We start from the raw sequence: 22,013 nt of genomic DNA, 5'->3' as shown, positions 1-22,013 counted from the left end.
AACTGATCTTTTCTTATAAACATAAAATGTCCTTGTAAAGATAAGGGAATTTCCTTGAATCCACCTTTCATGGGTCAAATGGACTCCAGAAAAATATTCCTGTCAATCAAACCTGTTCCTGCCATCTGCTTATTCTTATGGATAGGATCCCTTCTCCCTTTTCTGATGTCTTGGGATTCACCTCACCCAACTCCCAGTACCATGGGCCAAAGAAAAAAAGTTTCCTGTAAACTCCTTAACTTTATCATCTGCCTCTAATTCATTCCAGCATCCTGCAAGGTCCAAATGTTACTTCCAAATCTGCATTCCAGACAGCTTCAACGTGCTAGCCCCAGACAGTTCATCCTCTCAGATTGTTTTGCCCAGGCCTGTACTTTCTGAGCCCCAGATCATCCCACAGAACCTAGACAGTGAACTAGCCCGCATTCCTAGGACTATGCATCTCCAAAGATATTATCAACTTCAGACAACAGGAAGCAGTATAAAGAGTACAGTAGCCTCATTCCTGCCTCACCATCACCCCTTTCAATTTTCTCACCCTTTTAAACAAACAAAATGGAAGAATGTTGTAAATCAGGAAGCCTAACTTTCAGGGACTTATGGCCAGCAGCTTGCATTATTACCTGCTGTTGCCAGATGTGGCATACTTTCATTGTCATTGTGAGCTCCATCTTTTCCTATGCAACAGGCACATCCTTTAAATGTCCCTCTAGATATCATGACTCTCATTTTCTCTGTCTCCCTATCTCTCTGCTTGCCTGTTTTAACTTCTCTTTTATGTCCCCACTCTAAGACAGCCTCTATCTCCCCCTTCCTTAATAAGCCTCTCCTGCTAGATCTGTTGCATCAGGTGTGGTCTATGCAGTTGGACCAGACTCACCAAGGTACCTTTTGCTGCTTAATCCTAACATGATGGGCTTGGGGAATTACATGAACATCTCCCAACAGCAAATCATTTCTTTGGTGATTTTGTTTAGAAATTCATACTACTGTTATAACTAAATGTATATGCTTATTCCAATATAAAATAAAAGTTTTAATATTTAATGCTTGAGTTTTATCTAGACTCTAAGGAAAACCTAAGAAAACTAAGATGTAATTTTTTCATTTACTCTCAACATCACATGGCCTCTGAGAATTAACACTGCTTGAAGAATGAACATTAATACTATGCACATGTTTGTTAATATAAGTTAGCATATATTTTCTGTTGTATTTTTGTGAGTCCCACATAATAAAAGGCAATAGTTTGTGAGAAATGCTGAGATACAAAGCTTTGTAGACTTGGGATTCTTTTTCAGATAATACTTAGCTGAGGAAATGGACTCTTTTTTTTTTTTTTTTTTTTTTTGTATAACAATGAGCTCCAGCTTCATTTGCAGTACCAATTGGAACCACAGGAAAAAGAAAAGCTACCCTGGCATCAGTGACAGGAAATGCAGCATTGTATTGCTTGTTTTAAAGATGGAAATATTGTAGTAGTCCTTGTACTGTAGTTCAATCATCCTTGTTCCGTTTCTGAGCACTTAGGTCTATAGCATGATACTGAGATGCACAAGGCTATGTGGGTACTCTGTAGGTTAACGAAGTACAGAATAAGTAAAAGACTCAAATAGGACTAATCTGTCCATCTGAAGAAAGACTCATCACATAGTTTCGGTTAATCAGTGTTGCTGAAAGAAGCAACTATAAAATATTTTTAAGTATGTTGCCTGGTAAACAAACAGAATTCACATACAAAAAAGAAAAGTCTCATGGATTTTAGCATCTCAATTGGCTGGAGTACTTTAAGTTATGGATGAGATTTTTGGACGTATTCTGTATTAGATGATATCTTCATGGATTTAATTCCACGTTTCCATAATTTTGGAAATATAGACCACTAATGTTGCTAATCACAAACCCATTTAATTTAAATTTCAGAATCTACAGTCTAGAACATTTGCTCCACAAAATTAAAAACCAGACGAAATAAAACAGTAAAACTAGAAGGGTTTTCAGAACACTTTAAAACATTTAATCAAGACCTTAGTCTATTACTTAGAAATAGTGACAGAAGTCTGGGAGAGATGGCTCATTGGTTAAGAGCACTGACTGTTCTTCCAGAGGTCCTGAGTTTAATTCTGAGCAAACACATGGTGGCTCACAAACATCTGTAATGGGATATGATGCCTTCTTCTGGTGTGTCTGAAGATAGCTAGAGTGTACTCATAAAAAACAAACAAATAAAAAAACAAAAAACCACAATGACAGTTACATTAAAAAAAAAGAAATAGTGATAGAAAAAAGAAGTAATATTTATTAGGTGCATGTTTAGACATTCACACCTTGTACTTTATAGTATATGATATATGTAAAGAAAACCTATAAATGTATACTCACAGTATGAAAATGACATTATTCATAATGAGCATATGTTCATGATTTTATAAATTATCATGCAGAAATTTGTGTAGATTAAATAAATGAGAAATAACTTTTTTTTCACTTAGGCACAGTAAGAACCAAATTCAACCTGTAAGCCCTACCTGCCCAAGGACCAGGTAACTTCCTAGAATGCTGGGAATTGTAGTTCTTGAAAAATAACAAAGCCACATGGAAATATGTTTGGAAATATGTTGGCTGTATGATTTTGTCCTTTAAAAGTCCCTGTGTCATATGAGTCATTGCCACTTTCTTGGATTCCAGAGAGTAGACCTGACCAGAGTCCATCATGGTCAGTATTTAATTCACGTATGCTTCAAGATTGACTCCAAATTGTGGAACTTGTTTTTCTCTTGTGAATCTTAGTATTAAAAACACATCTATGATTTCTTTTACTACTTCAATTTTTAAGTATTAAATTCAGTGTCCTTTTAGAAAAGTTCAAAGTACTTTCAAATATTACCTAGATGCCTTCACCCCATCTCTCTGCCCCCTTTTCTCTCCGTCATACACATTGAATTAAGCAAAAGTGTTGCTGCACACATTTGTTGATAAGAGTGACAAAAAATTATCTTACACATACAACTTAAACTGGTTGAAGAAATCATGTTTATGATTCAATATGATTTTTACTCCTATTAAGGCATCAGTGCTGGTATTTGCTGAACTCAATTCTCCCTTACAGTTTTACCCAATATGTATTTGTTAATCAGCCAAAAAGCAAATAGTTATAAAATATATAAAATATATCAATATAGACCAAAGTTTTTAATTTAATATTATTATTCTCACAACCATACATGGAAATAGAATATACATGCCTTGAATGCCTTTTCAAGTGTTTAAATTTCATGTGATTTAACCTTCTTCAGTTAGAACATTTTCAACATTCTAATTAGTTTTTCTTGTACAAATCATCACACTGTTCTGCCTTTTTTTTCCCCAAACTAGACATTTTTAAACCATGGCCTATTTATTGAGTAACAACTCCAAATTGTGTTGGGTATGGGATGAAATATTAAATAAGGTATACTTCAAAATAATTTATATTTAAAATTGTGATCTAAAATTTTCTTGCAGATTTTTTAAGTGCTTCAACATTAGTGTCTTTGCTGTGACTCAGAATCACAAATGTTATGGCTATGTGGTGTTGTATGAATCCTTCAATCACAGTGCTCAGTCTTGCTGCAGCTCAAGCATCCCATAAGGTTATTGCCACAATGAAAGATCTATTGCACTTTTATAAGTATGTAAATGCAGTATATGTTTAACCAATAGTTTACTGTTTCCTTCTTGGCCCAGTTACTCTTGTGATCTCTGTGGCATTTGATTGATGGTTCCCTCATGAATTCCAAGTCCAGAATTGTCTTTGAGAAGCAAATCTGTTAATTCTTGCTTCTTTGATCTTTCTCTAGCTACTGCCTTGTCTTGACCCAAAACTCCTTTGTTAGTGCCCTCCTCAGGGCAGCCTTAACATCCTTATTCCTCAAAGTATAGATGAATGGGTTGAGGGTAGGTGTGACAATTCCATAGAACAGAGCCATGATCTTGCCCCTTTCATGAGAGTAGCTTGAGGGAGGCTGAACATACATACTGATAGCTGTGAAGTAGAAGAGGGAAACCACCAGCAGATGTGAAGCACAGGTATTAAATGCCTTCCAGCGACTCTCAGCAGAACGGAGTTTGAGCACTGCCTGAGCAATGAACACATAGGTACCCAGGATGAGGCTGAGAGGCACCAAGAGCAGCAAAGCTCCAAGAACATTAAGCTCAGCTTCATTCACACTTGTGTCAGTGCAAGCTAGTTTCAAAAGGGCTGGGACTTCACAGAAGAAATGGTCTATTACCCTCTGTCCACACCTGGGGGCTACCACAGTGAGGGTGGACTGCACAAGAGAGTTTGCAAATCCACTAATCCAGGTCCCTGTGGCCATATGAATGCACCGTTTCTGGTTCATGATGATAGGATAGTGAAGGGGCCTGCAAATGGCAGCAAAGCGGTCAAAGGCCATGATGGCCAGAAGGATGCATTCAGTTGAGCCCAAAGCCAAGAAAATATAGAGCTGGGCCACACAGCCACCATAGCTGATGGTCTTTTCAGGCCCTCTAAGGTTGACCAACATCTGAGGGACAGTGCTTGTAGTATAGCAGAGGTCCAGAAGAGAAAGGTTGGAGACAAAAAAGTACATGGGGCTGTCAAGCTGGGGGTCTAGGCGGGAAACCAGGATAATGGAGATATTACCAAATAAGGCAAAGATGTAGGCCACCAGAAAAATTACAAAGAGAGGTGTCTCCAGCCAAGGCTGGTCAGAAAATCCCAATAAGATGAAGTCATCTACTGAGCTCTGATTATTGATCCACATATTAGTATTAACAGCTAAAATTCTAGCTTTAGAATATCCTGTAAAATATCCAATTTCAGGGATAGTCACAATGGAGGAAACAATAGCAAATTAGAAGTAATACAGAGACATGGTTCTTGTTTTCTCTCCATATAATGTTGTCTCAGCATGGTTGTAGTATTGAAAGATTAGCAGTGTACCTAGGGAATGTTGCTTAATTAATGGCTGGTTAATTCAGGTTAGCTATTCTCTGTATTTTGGTATATTTACTTTTAAAATGCTTCAGCAGTAATACAATTGGCTTGACATGATGTGGGTATTTAGTAGCAACAACATAGTATATAGTATAGATTAACACCAATTTGGAGAAAACAGAGTTCCTCCAAACCACTTGAACAAAGTAGCACAGGCAGAGTGCAGTAGGTCTGTGCTTTAGACAGGGCTGAGGCACTTTGATACATCTATCTTTCTCACACTGAGAATAAGACCAGGAATCTCATGTAACCTGGAACATTTCACAAAACCTGGGTGATAAGATGTCATGTCAGGACTTCTTTTGTTGTTTCCAAGTTCTCCAGCCCATCCTATGGCAAGATAAAAAGCATCATAGAAGAACAAGGCAGAGGTTTAAGTAAGTTCTTAGAATTTCAGGCCTAAGATATTTGTAGATTGTGAACATGCTGTTTAAAAATATCTATATAAAGGACTTTTCATCTTAGAGAAACACCAGAGTTCCAAATGTTTAAATCCTTGTAGAATATGTGTATCAATTTCTAATTGCTCAGTGTTATCAGCACACACAAATGTACACATTTCCCTTCTGCCTCCTTTATTCTGAAATATGACTCACTAGTTCTACTGTCTATCATCTCAGCTGCCCCATTCAAATCTTGAAATTCCTTTATATTATCACTTATGAAAAGTAACCTCAATGGCCAATTCTTCTAATTCTTGTCTTAAATTTGTTTTTGTTGGGCTGGGAAACAACTCAGTTGGTAAAAGGCTTGTGACCCAAGCCATATAGCCCAAGGTTTATCACTGGAGCCTATATAATTAAAAACGCAATAAGGCCACATGTGGGGATAGTGGGCCATATCTGTAATCCCAATACTCCTCCAGTAAGATGGGAGACATGAGAATTTGCCAGAAGTTCATATGTTCATCACAGCAGCAGAAAAATAAGATACCTTGCTTTAAAACAATTTTAAGAAATGATTCCTGACATTTTCTAATCTTCCTCTCACAAGCCTTCACATGCAAATACCCACATTTATGTACAAACATGTATACATACAATAAATAAACACATGCTTAAATTCATTTTGTTTAATCCTTGTATTTGTATAAATTTGAACTATATTTCTTTTTGGTTATTTTATAAAAGGCATTTTTTTACTTCTTTGTTCATATCACAGTCATTCTGCTTACTAACTGTAATTTTGAGTATCATTAATTGTTTCATGTTTCAATATTCTTCTTCTTTAAAACAAGCATAGCAACATGTATATAAGTAAACATATTCAGTAATATAATGTAAATTGCAAGCTTACTTTCATTTTGTTTATCCTAATTATTTTGGTATATAGAAGTGATAATTCCCTTTGAATTTTATTTTCCTGTATCATCAAAATTGTCATCTGGACCAATTCTTATTTGTCTATTCATTAAATCTGTAGTGATGAAGAAAGACTAAAGCAGACCCATGGAATTTACATTAATGACCCATGATCTGTAGCTTTCCAAATATTGTAATTTTCTTACTTTAGTCAAGAAATTACAGTTCAAAACCCAATTCCTACTATATTTAGGTGTGTGTGTATGTGTGTATCTATGTATGTGTGTGTATAATTAATTATATATGGATATCATATATGTGGTATATACATATACCCATATATAAAATATATACCATATATATATATACATATATATATATATATATATAATCTCTTCTTGATATGATAAATGTGGTATTCATCTTGAGAGAACTTCAAATTGGGTATTCTTTATGGGTAACTATAAAACTTTATGAGCAAGAGCATGTATTAGACTATATACTATATAATAGGTGACTATTTCATAATATTTAATTTAGAATTAAAAAAAATTCTGATAGATTACATTAGTATCTTGCTATCACTACTTTTTCTTCTCTTTAATCTTAATAAGTTCCTTTAATATTTTTCTCCAGAAAAACATTTTACTTTTTCATTCCATGCCTGAGGCATAGTAAGAAATATTATATATGTATCCTTCTACCTCTATTTATAAAATTCCTGTAAATAACCAATAAATATATTTATTTTACTTCATAAGAATCAGTGGGCTTTGAGTGTATCACTTCATAACTTTTAAGGAGTCTACCAGTTAAAACAAATCAAAGTACTTGAATATAAACTCTGTATTGTTTTCACAACCATTGAAAATTGAAATTCATTTATTTTGTAATTAAAGATATACAGCGGTACCATTTGATATATGATATAAATTGTAATGTAAGAAACAGCAACAATATTAATAACTTATACAGTAAAATTGTTATGAAATTGCTCTAGAAATTTCCAGATGCCTATGACCATCTATGGAAAATTAAGTTGATTATTGAGACTTCTACCTTATAGAATTAGTTCTTTTTTACCACATTAATTCCATTCCTCATTTCAAAATTGTCCCATATAATTCCACTCTTTTTCCACTTCTTTTCCAGGGACTGTGTCTTTAGAAATATTGTTTCCAAAACATGCTAATTTCTTGTATTAAATTCCCAAGGAGATGGGACAGGCAGCATTTCCTGTAGAATAGAAGAATAAAGTTTTATTTGGCATTAAGAACAACCTTTATTTTTCTCTGTAATCATGACCCAAATTTTGCTTTGAGAACAAATGAAGTTTTCTCTTGGGTTGCAGATTCAGTCATGGATGGTACTCAGCATTCCTGTAACTTCTGAACAATCAGAATCTCTAAAAAGCCAGCTGCAGAATGTTGCCTTTGTCCTCTGTGGATGAGTGCTTTGCAAAGGCTGCATTCAGAATATCATTTTTGAGGTTCTGAAAATTTCATAGTATTTTTCTAAACTGTAAATAAAAGCCAAGGTTATTGTACTGTGTTTCACAGTGATTATCATACCATTTTCCCATCATTTCTCTCCAAATAGGTATAGGCTTTTGTTTCTGTTTATAATTGCTATTGAGTGTCTGAGATAAGCATGGGCTATTTCCAATAATTTCAAATTATATAATTATATTTTATAAAACTGGTTTTAATGTTATATAATAGTATATATAAATAATTCATAGGATATCTATTATATAATCATAAAAATATATGAATAAAATATAATAAAATGTATTTCATAATTATCTATGTATATAATTTATGATAATATAGCACATTTAATATATGTATACCATAAGTACACAAATAATTTATACATATATTACATATAATAATACTATATTATATATACTTATATATTATATAATATTAAATTTTTAGTAAAATATACTGTTTATTGTTTTGAAATATGTGAGAATGTAGGATCATAATCAATGCATTTTTTTCTGAGATTTTAAGTAAAACTCGTACAACCACATTTTGTGGAAGAGATTTTTCTCCCTCATAATGTGAGATTCATCCATGATATATTTAATATAATTTTAAAGTATTTAATAAATATTAAATATATAACATTTATTTGTAATATATTGTATAATAAAATGTATTATAAGTATAATAAATTAATAAGAGTAGTCAACATTACAGTTTTTAATATATGGATAATAGCATATTTCTACAGTTTTAAGTACTTGATACAGTCTTAAATATTAAATATTTATAGGAATATAGAAGAAAAATGAATAGTGATAAAAGACCAATTCATAAATTTTAAGGTAGAGTTGAGAGAAAAAAGAGAAGAAACAAAGAGTGGGAGGGAAAGACTCATATGAAGAACGTACTATTTTTGCACTGACTCACAGAAGATGCTTAAATCAGTGCTTGCCATAGAGAAGCACAGAAAGAACAAAACTGCAAAATGAGGGAGACAATTAAGGCTAACTAAGGCAACCCAGTTGATTTGCCTTGAAAGGACTTTGGGGAAGGGAGTGGTTGCCTTTCTGATATATAAAATAATTATGGTGTTTAGGGAAACTTAATTTACGTAAATCAGAAGTAAAAATATGCTGTGGTCCCCATGAAGGGAGGAATTATATATGTAAAATGTATCTAATTGATCTTATAAAATTGTGCAAAGGAATGGAGGGTCCTGAGTTTGAAGACAGTCATTAGGACTTAAGGCAGGTAGCTAACGATGGATCTCAGATGTTTAAATTTTTCTGTGCTCTTCAACTTCTACACTGGCCCAGGTATATGCCAATAAGCCAAATTTGCTTAGCTACTGTTATAGTTGTAACTTCCTGACCTGGTTATTAGATACCCTTATTTTTAATTGTCAAATTTAAACAGCTTCAACGTTAATGATATGTTTGGGCTTTGAGTACTAAATAGATTTGTACACAAAATTCTCTATTTTAGTACCAACAAACATTGAAATGCAAAAAACAGTCACTCTGAAAATGCTAAAAAAGTTTATTTACAGATATTAAATGAGGATACAAGGTTCTGATTGTAAATAACATGAGCAGTGACTAAAATGCACATATCAGGTTTTTTCTAAACATGAATATATATGTATTATGCATATATAACTTGCACATATATATATAAGAAGACCATAAATCTCTAAATAAATATTATCTTGAACAGAAGAAACAAGTACAAAGAGATTACATTCAGCACCTGCTCAAGTTGCACAAAATTCAAAAACAAGGATTGACTAATGTTAGGCTTCAAATCCGGTATCAGTACAGTTTCCATACTTTTAAAAATGAAAATGAAGATGAATAGAGAGAACTAATCTTTCAGTTTAAAATTATTGCTTTATACATTTATTAGTTTATATAGTTTTCCATCCCATTCCTGGGAGCCATAGCAAAATGAAATAAATGACTGACTTGACTCACCTTCCCTCTCCAGATCCCTCCCATGTTTTCCTGGTGCTGGGTCTATAGAGTTTGTGCATAATGATCAGGAGTGGAATGAGACTGACCTGTGGCTTAGAAATGGCATGCAGACGAGTTTCTGCCAGAATCTCTTCTTTCTGACCTATGAAAAGGCCAAATTTAAGTAGCCACCTCTAATTTATGACTATTTTCTGGCCCCACAAATCAACAGGGAGGTTCCCACCATTTCCGTAGTTGTATCCTGTTTTAAACCTCTGAGATTCAGCATAATTATCCTCATTGTTGCCAGCATGTCCAGAAGCAAAGAACCAGAGGGACCAGACAGAAAGAAAACTCCAGAAACAAACAAGAAAAAAAGAATTAAAACAAAACAAACTTTAGAGTGAGTAAAGAAGAAATCTAACCAACTCAAATAAGACCTGGTCAAATAAGAGAATTTCTAATGGGAACTAGTAATAGATAAACTTCCCTTCATACGTGCTTATTGTTTTAAGAAAAGTGGTATAACTTCATCTTGTTGTGAAATGTTTCTAAGTATGAATATTGAAAAGGAAAATTTGATTATATATTGGTTTGTGTGGACCTGGAGACTATTCATCTTTTAGGCAAAGTTTTGAATTGTTACCACTTATTTTTTCTTTTTTCTTTTATTGGGTATTTATTTCATTTGCATTTCCAATGCTATCCCAAAAGTCCCCCACATGCTCCCCCACCCACCCACTCCCACTTCTTGGCCCTGTCGTTCCTCTGTACTGAGGCATATAAAGTTTGCACGACTAATGGGCCTCTCTTTCCACTGATGGCCGATTAGGCCATTTTCTGATTCATATGCAGCTAGAGACACGAGCTCCAGGTGGGTACTGGTTAGTCCATATTGTTGTTGTTCCACCTATAGGATTGCAGATCCCTTTAGCTCCTTGGGTACTTTCTCTAGCTCCTCCATTGGGGGCCCTGTGGCCCATCCAATAGCTGACTGTGAGCATCCACTTATGTGTTTGCTAGGCCCCGGCATAGTCTCACAAGAGACAGCTATATCTGGGTCCTTTCAGCAAGATCTTGTTAGTGTATGCAATGGTGTCAGCGTTTGGAAGCTGATTATGGGATGGATCCCTGGATATGGCAGTCTCTAGATGGTCCATCCTTTCGTTACAGCTCCAAACTTTGTCTCTGTAACCCCTTCCATGGGTGTTTTGTTCCCAATTCTAAGAAGGGGCAAAGTGTCCACACTTATTTTTTATTAGATATTTTCTTTATTTATATTTCAAATGTTATCCCTTTTCCTGGTTTCCCCTCTGAAACCCTATTCCCTATCCACTCCTTCCTCCCCCTGCTCACCAACACACCCACTCCTGCTTCCTGGCCCTGGCATTCCCCTACACTGGGGCATAGTGCCTTCACAGAACCAAGGGCCTCTCCTCCCATTGATGACCAACTAGGCCATCTTCTGCTACATATGCAGCTGGAGCCATGAATCCCACCATGTGTGCTCTTTGGTTGGTGGTTTGGTTCCTGAAAGCTCTGGGGCTACTGGTTAGTTTATATTGTGGTTCCTCCTATGGGATGGAAACTCCTTCAACTCTTTGGGTCCTTTCTCTAGCTCCTTCATTGGGGACCCTGTGCTCAGTCCAATGGATGGCTGTAAGCATCCACTTCAGTATTTGTCAGGCACTGGCAGAGCTTCTCAGCAGACAGCTATATCAGGCTCCTGTCAGCAAGTACTTGTTGGCATCCACAATAGTGTCTGGGTTTGGTGATTGTATTCGGGATGGATCCCCAGGTGGGGCAGTCTCTGGATGATAATTCCTTTAATCTCTGCTCCACACTTTGTCTCTGTAACTCCTTCCATGGGTACTTTGTTCCTCCTTCTAAGAAGGATCAAAGTATCCACACTTTGGTCTTCCTTCTCCGTGTGTTTCATGTGGTTTGTGAGTTGTATCTTGGGTATTCTAAGTTTCTGGGCTAATAACCACTTTTCAATGAGTGCATACCATGTGTGTTCTTTTATGATTGGGTTACCTCACTCAGGATGATATCCTCCAGATCCATCCATTTCCTAAGAATTTCATAAATTCATTGTTTTTAATATCTGTGTAGTATTCCATTGTGTAATTTTACCACATCTTCTGTACCCATTTTTCTGTTGAGGGACATCTGGGTTATTTCCAGCTTCTGGCTATTATAAATAAGGCTGCTATGTACATAGTAGAGCGTGTGTCCTTATTATATGTTGGAGCATCTTCTGGGTTCACAAGTAATATGGGCAATACAAGCATCTCCTAATTGCTTATAGTGATGTACTTATAGTGATTCTTAAACTATTATTGATAAATGGTTGATATTTTGATTAGCCATTGTTTACCTTCACATTTTTTTCTAAAAACAATTTTTAAATGGGGAAAGGTTACAGGTTTATTTTATATAAACTTATTATTCATTAAGTTTTAGTATGAGGGATTATGCATGGATACCAGAAAATTGCAAACATTTAACAGAAGATAATAGGGAAATATATAACTCATAGCTATAAAACTAATTATAACAAAAAGCATAAAGTAGGTAAGTATAAGGTGAAAATTGGATTGTGCTTGTATATATTTTCAAGAATAACTTTAAGTACATGCCATGTGTTATAACTATACTGGGTGAACAACTTCCATGATGTGGGGGAGAGAAAACTAGGTGACTAACCATAGAAGATACTCTATACTGTTTGGCAAAAATGTCTTTTAGAGTTTGAGTTCATGTTATTGTGAAGAATACATCTTCCCCATACTCTGTGAATCAGAAATCATGGAAATCAAACCTAATGCTACAAAGAAGTCACCATCATTAGATTGCAGCTGAGTTGATTCCATCACAGTAAACTTTCATAAAGTACACATTTACATAAAACAACTAAAAAACTTATTTAAAATGGATAAAGCCTATTCTGTTTGATTATTACAAATGGATTGAGTAAGGCATTAGTAATGACTAGTAATTACTTGGATACTTTATCTCTGTAAAAAAGTTTTATGTCCATCAAGATCATATCCACTCCTTGAGAGTATCAGTTTTGTTAGGATGAGAAAGAATTTATTAATGACACATGTTACTTACTGACACATTCCTGATTATTTTCTAACTATTCTAATACAATATAAAATTGAACTCATGATAGAAATGAAGCAGTCAAGACCTCATTCTTCCTATTTCAGATGCTGCTATTTATTTCCACACACAGAACTTTTGTCTTGGAAGAATGCCTTTGATTCCATTGCCATCATTAAAATCAAGCAATTTGGGTCTTAGGGTTTCCATTGCTGTGAAGAGACATTACCAAGACAACTCTTATAAAGGCAAACATTTGATTGGGGTTGGCTTACAGATTTAGAGGTTTAGTTTATATCATCATAACGGGAATCATGGCAACATCCAGACAAACATGGTCCTAGAAAAGGAGTTTAGAGTTTTGCATCTTGATCTGAAGAAAAGCAAAAAAATTGATTATCTTCCAGGCAGCTAGGAGTAGGGTCTCAAATCCCACCCCGACAGTGACATCAAAGACACACTTACTCTAGTCTCCTAATAGTGCTATTCTGTTGCCAAGCATAATCAAACTACCACAACACTGAACAAGGAGGGGCATATGGGAGAGTCTAGAGTGGAAAAAGATGTAATTATAATCTCAAAAAATAAAATAAACAATTTAATAAAACTGAATGACAGAATAACATTTTTAGAAGAGTTATTTATTTATTATGTATACAGCATTCTGCCTGCATGTATGCCTACAGGCCAGAAGACATCACCAGATCTCATTACAGATGGTTATGGACCACCAGGTTATAGCTGGGAACTGAACTCAGGATCACTGGAGGAGTAGCCAGTGCTCTTACACCTCTGAGCCATCTCTCTAGCCTGAAGAATCACACTTTAAAAAGTATACATTACAAACAAATATGCAACAATGATTACTTCATTATGGTCACATTTTCAACTAGGTTATTTTTCATTTACCTTTCTCTTTGTATAAATAAATACAAACTGGGTAAGAAATATTACTTGATATAATCAAACATGATAAGCCTGAATATATCAACATTATAATCATAAAAATAGAAGTTTGAGAACATCCTATTTATTTACCATTTAGTACGAAATATGTTGGTTATCATAATGACAAACATTACTTTTAAATTAATACTCAATATGGAAATGAAGATTTTACTAAAATCTGCACAAGCTCAGAAAAGAAATAGTAGAGTTAAAATCCCAAGTCTGTGGTTTAACTTTCCCAATGTTTTCTGCAATATTTATGGTGATGTTTGCTGTAAACTTGGGAAAAGCTAATTTCTTGGATTATTAGAATATTCCTGGGGAGGAACATGCTATAGAGCATTATGGTAATGTTTGAGAGTTCATATGCAAAGATGAAAAAAATTAAGGAATGGAGAATAAGGATAGTATGAGAAACAGAAGAGTCAGGGACTTCCAGAGATGTGGGGTAATATTGCTTCACCTAAGCCCCAAAACATCCTGGGAAGAGACTGAGAAGACAGCAGGCACGCGGCCAAGTGCATTGGAACACTGGCAAACCATATAGTGAGCTTCATAGGCCAAGATGACTCCAGTGCAACATTATATGACAGTATGTTCAGGATCCTCTAATTGTAAAGTCCTGTCACACTCCAGAGGCTCTATTGAAGAGCCGTCCGAGAGCCCCTTTCACCTCCTTATTCCTCAGTGTGTAGATGAGGGGATTAAGGGTTGGGGTCATAACAGTGTAAAAGAGAGAGATGAATTTCCCATGGGTGTGGGCATATGAACTGTTCGGCTGGATGTAGATGGCTGTGATGCTCCCATAAAAGAGAGACACAACCATCAAATGGGATCCACATGTGCCCAGGGCTCTACGCCAAGCCTGGGATGACTTGATTCTTATAACTGCCTTAGCTATATGTCCATAGGACGTCAGTATCAGTGCTAAGGGTAGGAGCAGCAAGACCAATGAGGCTACAAAGAGTTGGACCTCATTGGCATGAATGTCCACACAGGCAAGCTTGATCATGGAGGGGACTTCACAAAAGAAGTGGTGGAGCCACAGGTGGCCACAACGTGGGAGCCAAAGGGTGATTGTTCCTTGGATGAGAGCATTTCCTATTCCACTGAGCCACGAGATTCCTGCTAGAGCCCGGCAGAGCTGTGGATTCATCACAGCTACATAGTGGAGAGGTTTGCAGACAGCAGCATAGCGATCAAAAGCCATTACTGCCAGGAGAATACATTCAGTAGAGCCCAGAGTCAGAGAGACATAAAGCTGCACTGCACAGCCCACAGCTGTGATAGTCTTGGCTGGTCCCTTCAGGTTCCATAGCAGTTGGGGGACAATACTGGTGGTGAAACAGATGTCAACAAAGGAGAGGTGAGTGAGAAAAAAGTACATAGGGGTTTTGAGTTTAGCATCTATTGAAGAGATCAAAATAATGATTGTATTTCCCACCAGAGTGAGAAGATAGGAAATTAAAACTACAATGAAGAGTCTTCTTTCCAGCTGAGGCTGATCTGAGAAACCCACCAGAATGAAGTTACTATTGACAGTGCTGTTAATCATCCCCGTCACCTGGTGTAGACAAGAAGGAAAATATTACAAATTAAGAGGTCACAATATCATTGTCTATAAAATAATTAAAAATGCTGACACTGAAAAAAACTTGCATTGATTTATTATGCAGGGTCTTATAGAAGTTAAGGTAGATTTTGTCACGGAAAGGATATGACTCTTTTGAGAGGCACATAGTGTAGAATCAAAGTCTTTGCTTGGGTAGTAGCTATGAGAAGCTGAGAGTTTGTCACAGAAGAAAGTGTATCAAGGGAATAAATGTATCTGATTCGCTTATAGCTGGTAATTCACTCAAATGAAATAAAAAGTATAGTGTCTTTAGTGCTTAGTATAGATAATTAATTATTTAAAAATTACTTCCTTCAACTACAATCTTGAAACTAGGCACTTTAAAAAAAGTTTTTAAAATAATATGAACAGGTTCTGGAGCTTATAAAGGCTACTTTTGATGTAAAATATCAAACATTTTTTTTGTATTGATGAAACTATTAACATGTCTTTCAGGATTGTAAATTTTATGCATATATGGGTTTAGAAACATGTTGCTTATAAGAATCAATAGCTCATCCAGTCTACCAGCTACCAGCTTGTGGTGAATAGGATTAGATTGCATTTACACAGTTCTGTTCCTTAGTTATGCGATGGTGGATGGAGTTATTAGCGTTCTGATTTTATATGTTGAAAGAGAGGGTGGGTGAATCTGAACGTAGAGCATATTGCCAATATAATTAGGGATTCTCAGGCAAATGGAATAGGCTACTTCAGTGTGTACCTAATAATCATTAATTTTTGTTTGAGGAGACAAAAGGAACAACTTTAAGAGATTTGCAAGATTTACAAATAGAAACAGCTAAGGTGAACTCATTGCTTTCTTTTGTGCCCCAAAGCTGTAACCACTATGCCAAATAATGCAATTGGTACTTGATATCAGTACCAGTAACACCTCAAAATTCTTCCTTAAATATAATTTCATATCCTGTACTTTTTATTATTGGGAAAATTAGCCATGGATGTAACTTATATGAAATAATTCTTAACTATTAACAAATTTCGTTTATTATGTAAAACTGTTACAGAACTCTGAAAATTAAGTCAAGGACCCGATAACCAATAACAATGTGAAGTGTCTGAGTGATGACTGAAGTTACAAAGATGGCTACACAGTGATAAAAAGAGATATGAAGGAACTCTTGAGGAGAAAACCATATTGTGTGTTTGTACACACACATACTAATAGTATGAGTAAATCTAAACACATACACATTGTTATTACATATGAATATACATAATGTGTACACATATTGAATTAGCTTATAGTGACTGTAACATAAATTGAATATGTAGTTCCAATTCTAATAAATGCACACACAGTTACATAACTACATATACATACAAGGACAAATGGGTATTGTTTTCTCATTTTGTAGCCACCAAAGGAATGAAATGAAGGCAGACATACCATTTATGTTCTACTCCTATTTGTGGGCTCCTTACCCATCTCAATCAAATTAAATGTCCTATATCACTGCTAAAACACTTACAAACATGGGCAGCCTCCGGAGAATGTGATAAGACAAATTCATGACCATGGATCCGTTCTCTATTAGCGAAAGCTCATCTTGGGTTTCTAGAATTGTTTTCTCCCTGATACACTCCTAATCACACCTGAGGTTCTTGCTGTCTCTTTTCACCCAGGTGTGCAAATATCATTTAAAACCTGAGTCTTGTTAAGAATCACACACTTGTACAGACATAAACTAGGACATATGTGGTAGAAAACTAGTGCAGAAGATAATTTCCTTCATTCTTTCATAAGGATAATAATGTTGAAGCAATATTGAAATCTGAGTCTGAGAGCTTGTAGTGTTATTACCTTGAATGAAAATCAGTGTCTCGGCACTGTGTTAATTGTAGGTGCTACTATTTGAAGATGTAATTCTCTGAAGACTAGCAAAGCAAGAGAGATTGTGCAAGGATACAGGCCACCTTGATGGAAATCTTCCAGGGGCACAGGTCTCCCATTATGGCAATTAATCTCATGCTGCATTGCATCCAAAGTTGAACTTTCCCAGAAGGCCATTTAGAAGGAGACTCGGTGATCTCTGATATTTCAATTATTTAAGTATAAGAAAAAAAAAACCCATATGTAATAACTTTTGCCTTCATAACCTGCCTATATAGAATGTTTAAGGAATTTCAACTGTTTTCATGTTAAATTTTCATCAATAATTTATTTAACATGTGGATGTGTACATGTGTATTATTCATATAATTTCATTTTTAACTATAACTAAATTTTCTATTTTTCCATCCTTTCTCCATATTATATTAGCAAACTTCCATATGTTTAACTGAGCCCTGTGTAACTATTAGTGTAAATTGAACAAGGTTCAAGAAATATTTCATGTTGCTCTTTTTGTCTCTGCCACCATTAATTCAACAATATCTTTCTAAGAGTCATTTATTTTGGTCCATGTTAACAGCAGAGTACAACCTCCTTCCACACTGGATTTTATTGTTTTAATATGCCATACACCATTTTTTTGCTATTGGGCTAATGACTTTTTTTCTGTTTCTGAGTTGTGTCTTTCATAAAGAATGCTTCTCTGGCTATATTTAGGTAAATAAAAATGTAAGTATTTTGGTTGTAGCTCTTGGAATAGGATTGTTTAGTCGGAAATTAGGCATGCTTCCAGAAGTTGATGGATCCATTGCACTCCAAATTGACACTCTGCAGGCAGATGCATCTAGGTCACACTCAGTACTATCTGTCTTTTAATTTCAGGAATTTTGGTAGTATGCAAAGGGCATCATGCTATAATCTTGATTCACATACACCTGATGACTGAGGTAGTTGGCTAGTTTGTCTTTTTCAATTTTTCATGGAGAGAGCTTATATTTGGTACCTGTTCAAGTCTTTTCCTAAAATTTTTTTTGAGACAGGGTTTCTCTGTGTAGCCCTGGCTGTCCTGGAACTCACTCTGTAGACCAGGCAGGCCTCGAACTCAGAAATTCTCCTGCCTCTGCCTCCCGAGTGCTGGGATTAAGGGTGTGTGCCACCATGCTCGGCACTTTTCCTGAATTTTATTTTTAGGAAATTAAAAATGGTTTGAAAAAAATAGAAGGAGAATTTAAAATAGTGATAGCTGGTGAAGATGTTTTTCTTACTTTTTTTAAGTAACAAAGACTTGCCAGGTGTTGTTTAATGTAATATAGGATAAAGTGCAATTTGCAGATATACAAACTAATATAGTAGTATGAAGTCAGATAAGTCAGATGAATTTATGTGCCTTGTATTTTTACTTGCAAACATATTTGTAATGGTTATTATGGTTGAAAGTAAACATTTAACTAAGAGGAAAATATTTAATTAAATGAAAAGGATTAAATTGAGCTCTCCACTATGTGGTTCTGAGCAATAATACTGAATACTTTACAATAATAGCTCATTCTCACGTAGTTTGATCTTAGTGCCAGAAAAATGAAGTCTTGGGTTCACAATTATTTCATGCAATACTGATAGTTCAGATATATTTGTCAGTTTTTTCTAAAATGCATTTATGAAATTTACTGATATCAGGTTATAAACTACATAATAGAATTCTTGGAATAACCTATGACTTTTTATAAATCAGTAATTTATTTTTTGTTCTTGATTCAAAAGAAAAGTCAGTATACTCAACTCTGGGTATTTCTCAAATCATACTTCAAAGTAATAAAGGGAAACGGAGTATTAGTAAACCTAGTTACTTTAATGTCATCTAAATTCAACTTACAGGTTTATTAATTTTTCATTAAGCATTGGTTTTTGTAGATATTTTTAAAAAGTATGTAACAAACAATCAGAGGTATACTGCTCCTTCCAGAGACTGTCAAACAAATAAACAAAAAATCCTAGTCACAGGGTACTGCCAACCCTTGAATTGTTTGTTAATAGGTTTCCCAAAAGAAAACAATCTATTGAAATTTCACTGAGTTTCCCACCAGAACTTGAAAGTAAGACCCTCTTGCTGGAGACAGCACACATTTTGGTCATAGGGCTTGGAGAAAGCTAGTGAGTCTAATCAGTCTTTCTGTTTGGATAATCAAGGGAGCTCACAAGACCAAACTGCTGGTTAAGAAGTTACTTGAAGTCCATTGCTGCTCAGGAAAGTTCACTTTTCTCCATGACAGGGCCCCTGGGTAGAGAATTCTGTAGATCATATGATGTATGCAAGCAGCACTAATGGGACTTGGTTATATGTATTAAAAAAAAAAAAAACAAAACATCCTAGGGCTAGAAAGATAGCTCAGTGGTTAAGATTACTTGTTGCTCTTGTAGAACACATGGATTTAATTCCCAGAATCTACATGGTGGCTTATGACCATTCATAACTGCATTTCTAGGGAATCTGATATACTTTCTTTCTTTTTTCTTTTATGGCATATTTTCTTTATTGACATTTCAAATGTTATCTCCTTTCCTGGATTTCCCTCCAAAAAACACCCTCCCCCTATGCCCTCCCCCCCTACCCCCACCAACCCATCCACTCCTGCTTCCTGGCCCTGTCATTCCTCCACACTGAGCCTTCATAGGACATAGGGCCTCTCCTCCCACTGATATACCCCTAGGCCCTCTCGGCCACATATGTAGCTGGAGCCATGAGTCCCACCATGTGTCCTCTTTGGTCAGTGGTTTAATCTCTGGGAGGAGGAACAACAATATGAACTAGCCAGTACCCCCAGAGCTTCCAGGGAATCTGATATTTTTTTTTTTTTATTTTATTTTATTTTTTTTATTATTATTTTTATTACATATTTTCCTCAATTACATTTCCAATACTATCCCAAAAGTCCCCCATAGCGCCCCCCACTTATCTGAAGTAACTGCAAGGCTCACCAATGAGCCTGAGGCAAGGCCATTGAAGCTGGAACCTCATAAGCAGTCCTTGGGTGAGATTCTCTCAATGGTATCATTGTTACCACAAGTTAAGCTCAACAATGCTATGTAAGCCAAACCAACACATGAATGTCATTAGCAAAGAAGAGCTAGGCAGAGCAAACCAAACCAATGCTCAATGCTCATCTCCCACTATCTGTGGGGTCATATTTATACTCTATCACAGGTTCCTTCATGTGTTTGGTATATCAAAACATCCTTTCACCTGTGTTGACTTCAGCAAAACATTCTTTTCACATGTCTGCTTTAGCAAGATATCCTTTCACCTGTGTGCTCCAGCAAAACATTATTTGACGTAACTAACTTTCCAAAGAAACAGAAGTTTTCACTTCAATACCCTTTGGTCCTCACTTCTTGCAAATGTTCATTGCAATGACTCATTGGTTTGTCTGAGTCCTGTGGCTTCTGCTACTCTATCAATACTGGAATATCACTGAGATGCCTCTTAGATATCCTATTATTGCCTTGTGTTATGGAGATATTGTAGCTTTGGATATGTAGGACTGGCTCCTTCATATCCCCAGATGTTCATCAATGGGGTAGATATTGGGGTGGGCCAATTCAAAGTCCAAGATATGGGTCTGTGAGGTATCTGAGCCGGTCAGCCAACTGGCTCTTCTGCTCTCACATTCTACAAGCCAGCTCACCAGCAACCCCTGCAACAAGGGTCAGCTTTTTTGGTACTTTCTCTAGCTCCTTCATTCGGGGCCCTGTGTTTCCATCCAAGAGATGACTGTGAGCATCCACTTCTGCGTTTGCCAGGCACTGGCATAGCCTCACAAGAAACAGCTATATCAGGGTCCTTTCAGCAAAATCTTGCTGGCATATGCAATAGTGTCTGGGTTTGGTGGCTGATTATGGGATGGGTCCCCGGGTGGGGCAATCTCTGAATGGTCCATCCTGTGTCTCAGTTCCAAACGTCTCTGTAACTCCTTCCAGGGGTGTTTTGTTACCAATTATAAGAAGGGACAGTGTCCACACTTTGGTCTTCTATCTTCTTGAGTTTTATGTGTTTTGCAAGTTGTATCGTGGATAGTCTAAGTTTCTGGGCTAATATCCACTTATCAGTGAGTGCATATCATGTGAGTTCTTTTGTGATTGGGTTACCTCAATCAGGATCCATCCATTTGCCTAGGAATTTCATAAATTCGTTGATTTTAATTGCTGTGCAGTACTCCATTCTGTAAATGTACCATATTTTCTGTATCCATTCCTTTGTTGAGGGACATCTGGGATCTTTCCAGCTTCTGGCAATAGCTGCTATGAATAAATAAGGCTGTTATGAACATAGTTGAGCATGTGTTCTTATTACCAGTTGGAGCATCTTCTGCATATATGCCCAGGAGTAGTATTGCTGGATCCTCCAGTAGTACTATGTCTAATTTTCTGAGGAAACACCAGACTTATTTCCAGAGTGGTTGTACAAGCTTGCAATCCTACCAACAATGGAAGAGTGAATCTCTTTTGCCACATCCTTGCCAGCATCTGCTGTCACATGACTTTTTGATCTTAGCCATTCTGACTGGTGTGGAATCTCAGGGTTGTTTTGATTTGCATTTCCCTGATGATTAAGGATGCTGAATGTTTTTTCAGGTGCTTCTCAGCCATTGAATATTCCTCAGTTGAGAATTCTTTGTTTAGCTCTGTATCCCATTTTAATGGGGTTATTTGATTTTCTGGAGTCC

At 36.0% G+C, this 22,013-nt stretch overlaps 2 protein-coding genes across 2 annotated transcripts; both read right to left on the bottom strand.

Annotated features, from left to right (window-relative positions):
• Positions 1–3,741: 3,741 nt before the first annotated feature.
• LOC110284049 (olfactory receptor 2B2-like) lies at positions 3,742–4,859 on the bottom strand. The gene has a single exon (XM_021149635.1). It carries the CDS (start codon positions 4,785–4,787, stop codon positions 3,840–3,842), a length of 948 nt encoding a protein of 315 aa, XP_021005294.1. The 5' UTR covers positions 4,788–4,859; the 3' UTR covers positions 3,742–3,839.
• A 9,591-nt stretch (positions 4,860–14,450) lies between these two features.
• Positions 14,451–15,380, bottom strand: LOC110283980 (olfactory receptor 2G3-like). The gene has a single exon (XM_021149530.1). The coding sequence runs from the start codon at positions 15,378–15,380 to the stop codon at positions 14,451–14,453; it is 930 nt and encodes a 309-aa protein (XP_021005189.1).
• Positions 15,381–22,013: the final 6,633 nt, after the last annotated feature.

Source organism: Mus caroli, chromosome 17, assembly GCF_900094665.2.
Source record: "Mus caroli chromosome 17, CAROLI_EIJ_v1.1, whole genome shotgun sequence".
Lineage (NCBI taxonomy): Eukaryota > Metazoa > Chordata > Mammalia > Rodentia > Muridae > Mus > Mus caroli.
Note: the sequence above shows the minus strand (reverse complement) of the source record. Positions and strands in the feature narration are given on the sequence as shown.

Excerpts from the sequence above, each read along its gene's own strand:
- LOC110283980 (XM_021149530.1), bottom strand. The coding sequence starts at position 15,380 with ATGATTAACAGCACTGTCAATAGTAACTTCATTCTGGTGGGTTTCTCA.
- LOC110284049 (XM_021149635.1), bottom strand. The coding sequence starts at position 4,787 with ATGTGGATCAATAATCAGAGCTCAGTAGATGACTTCATCTTATTGGGA.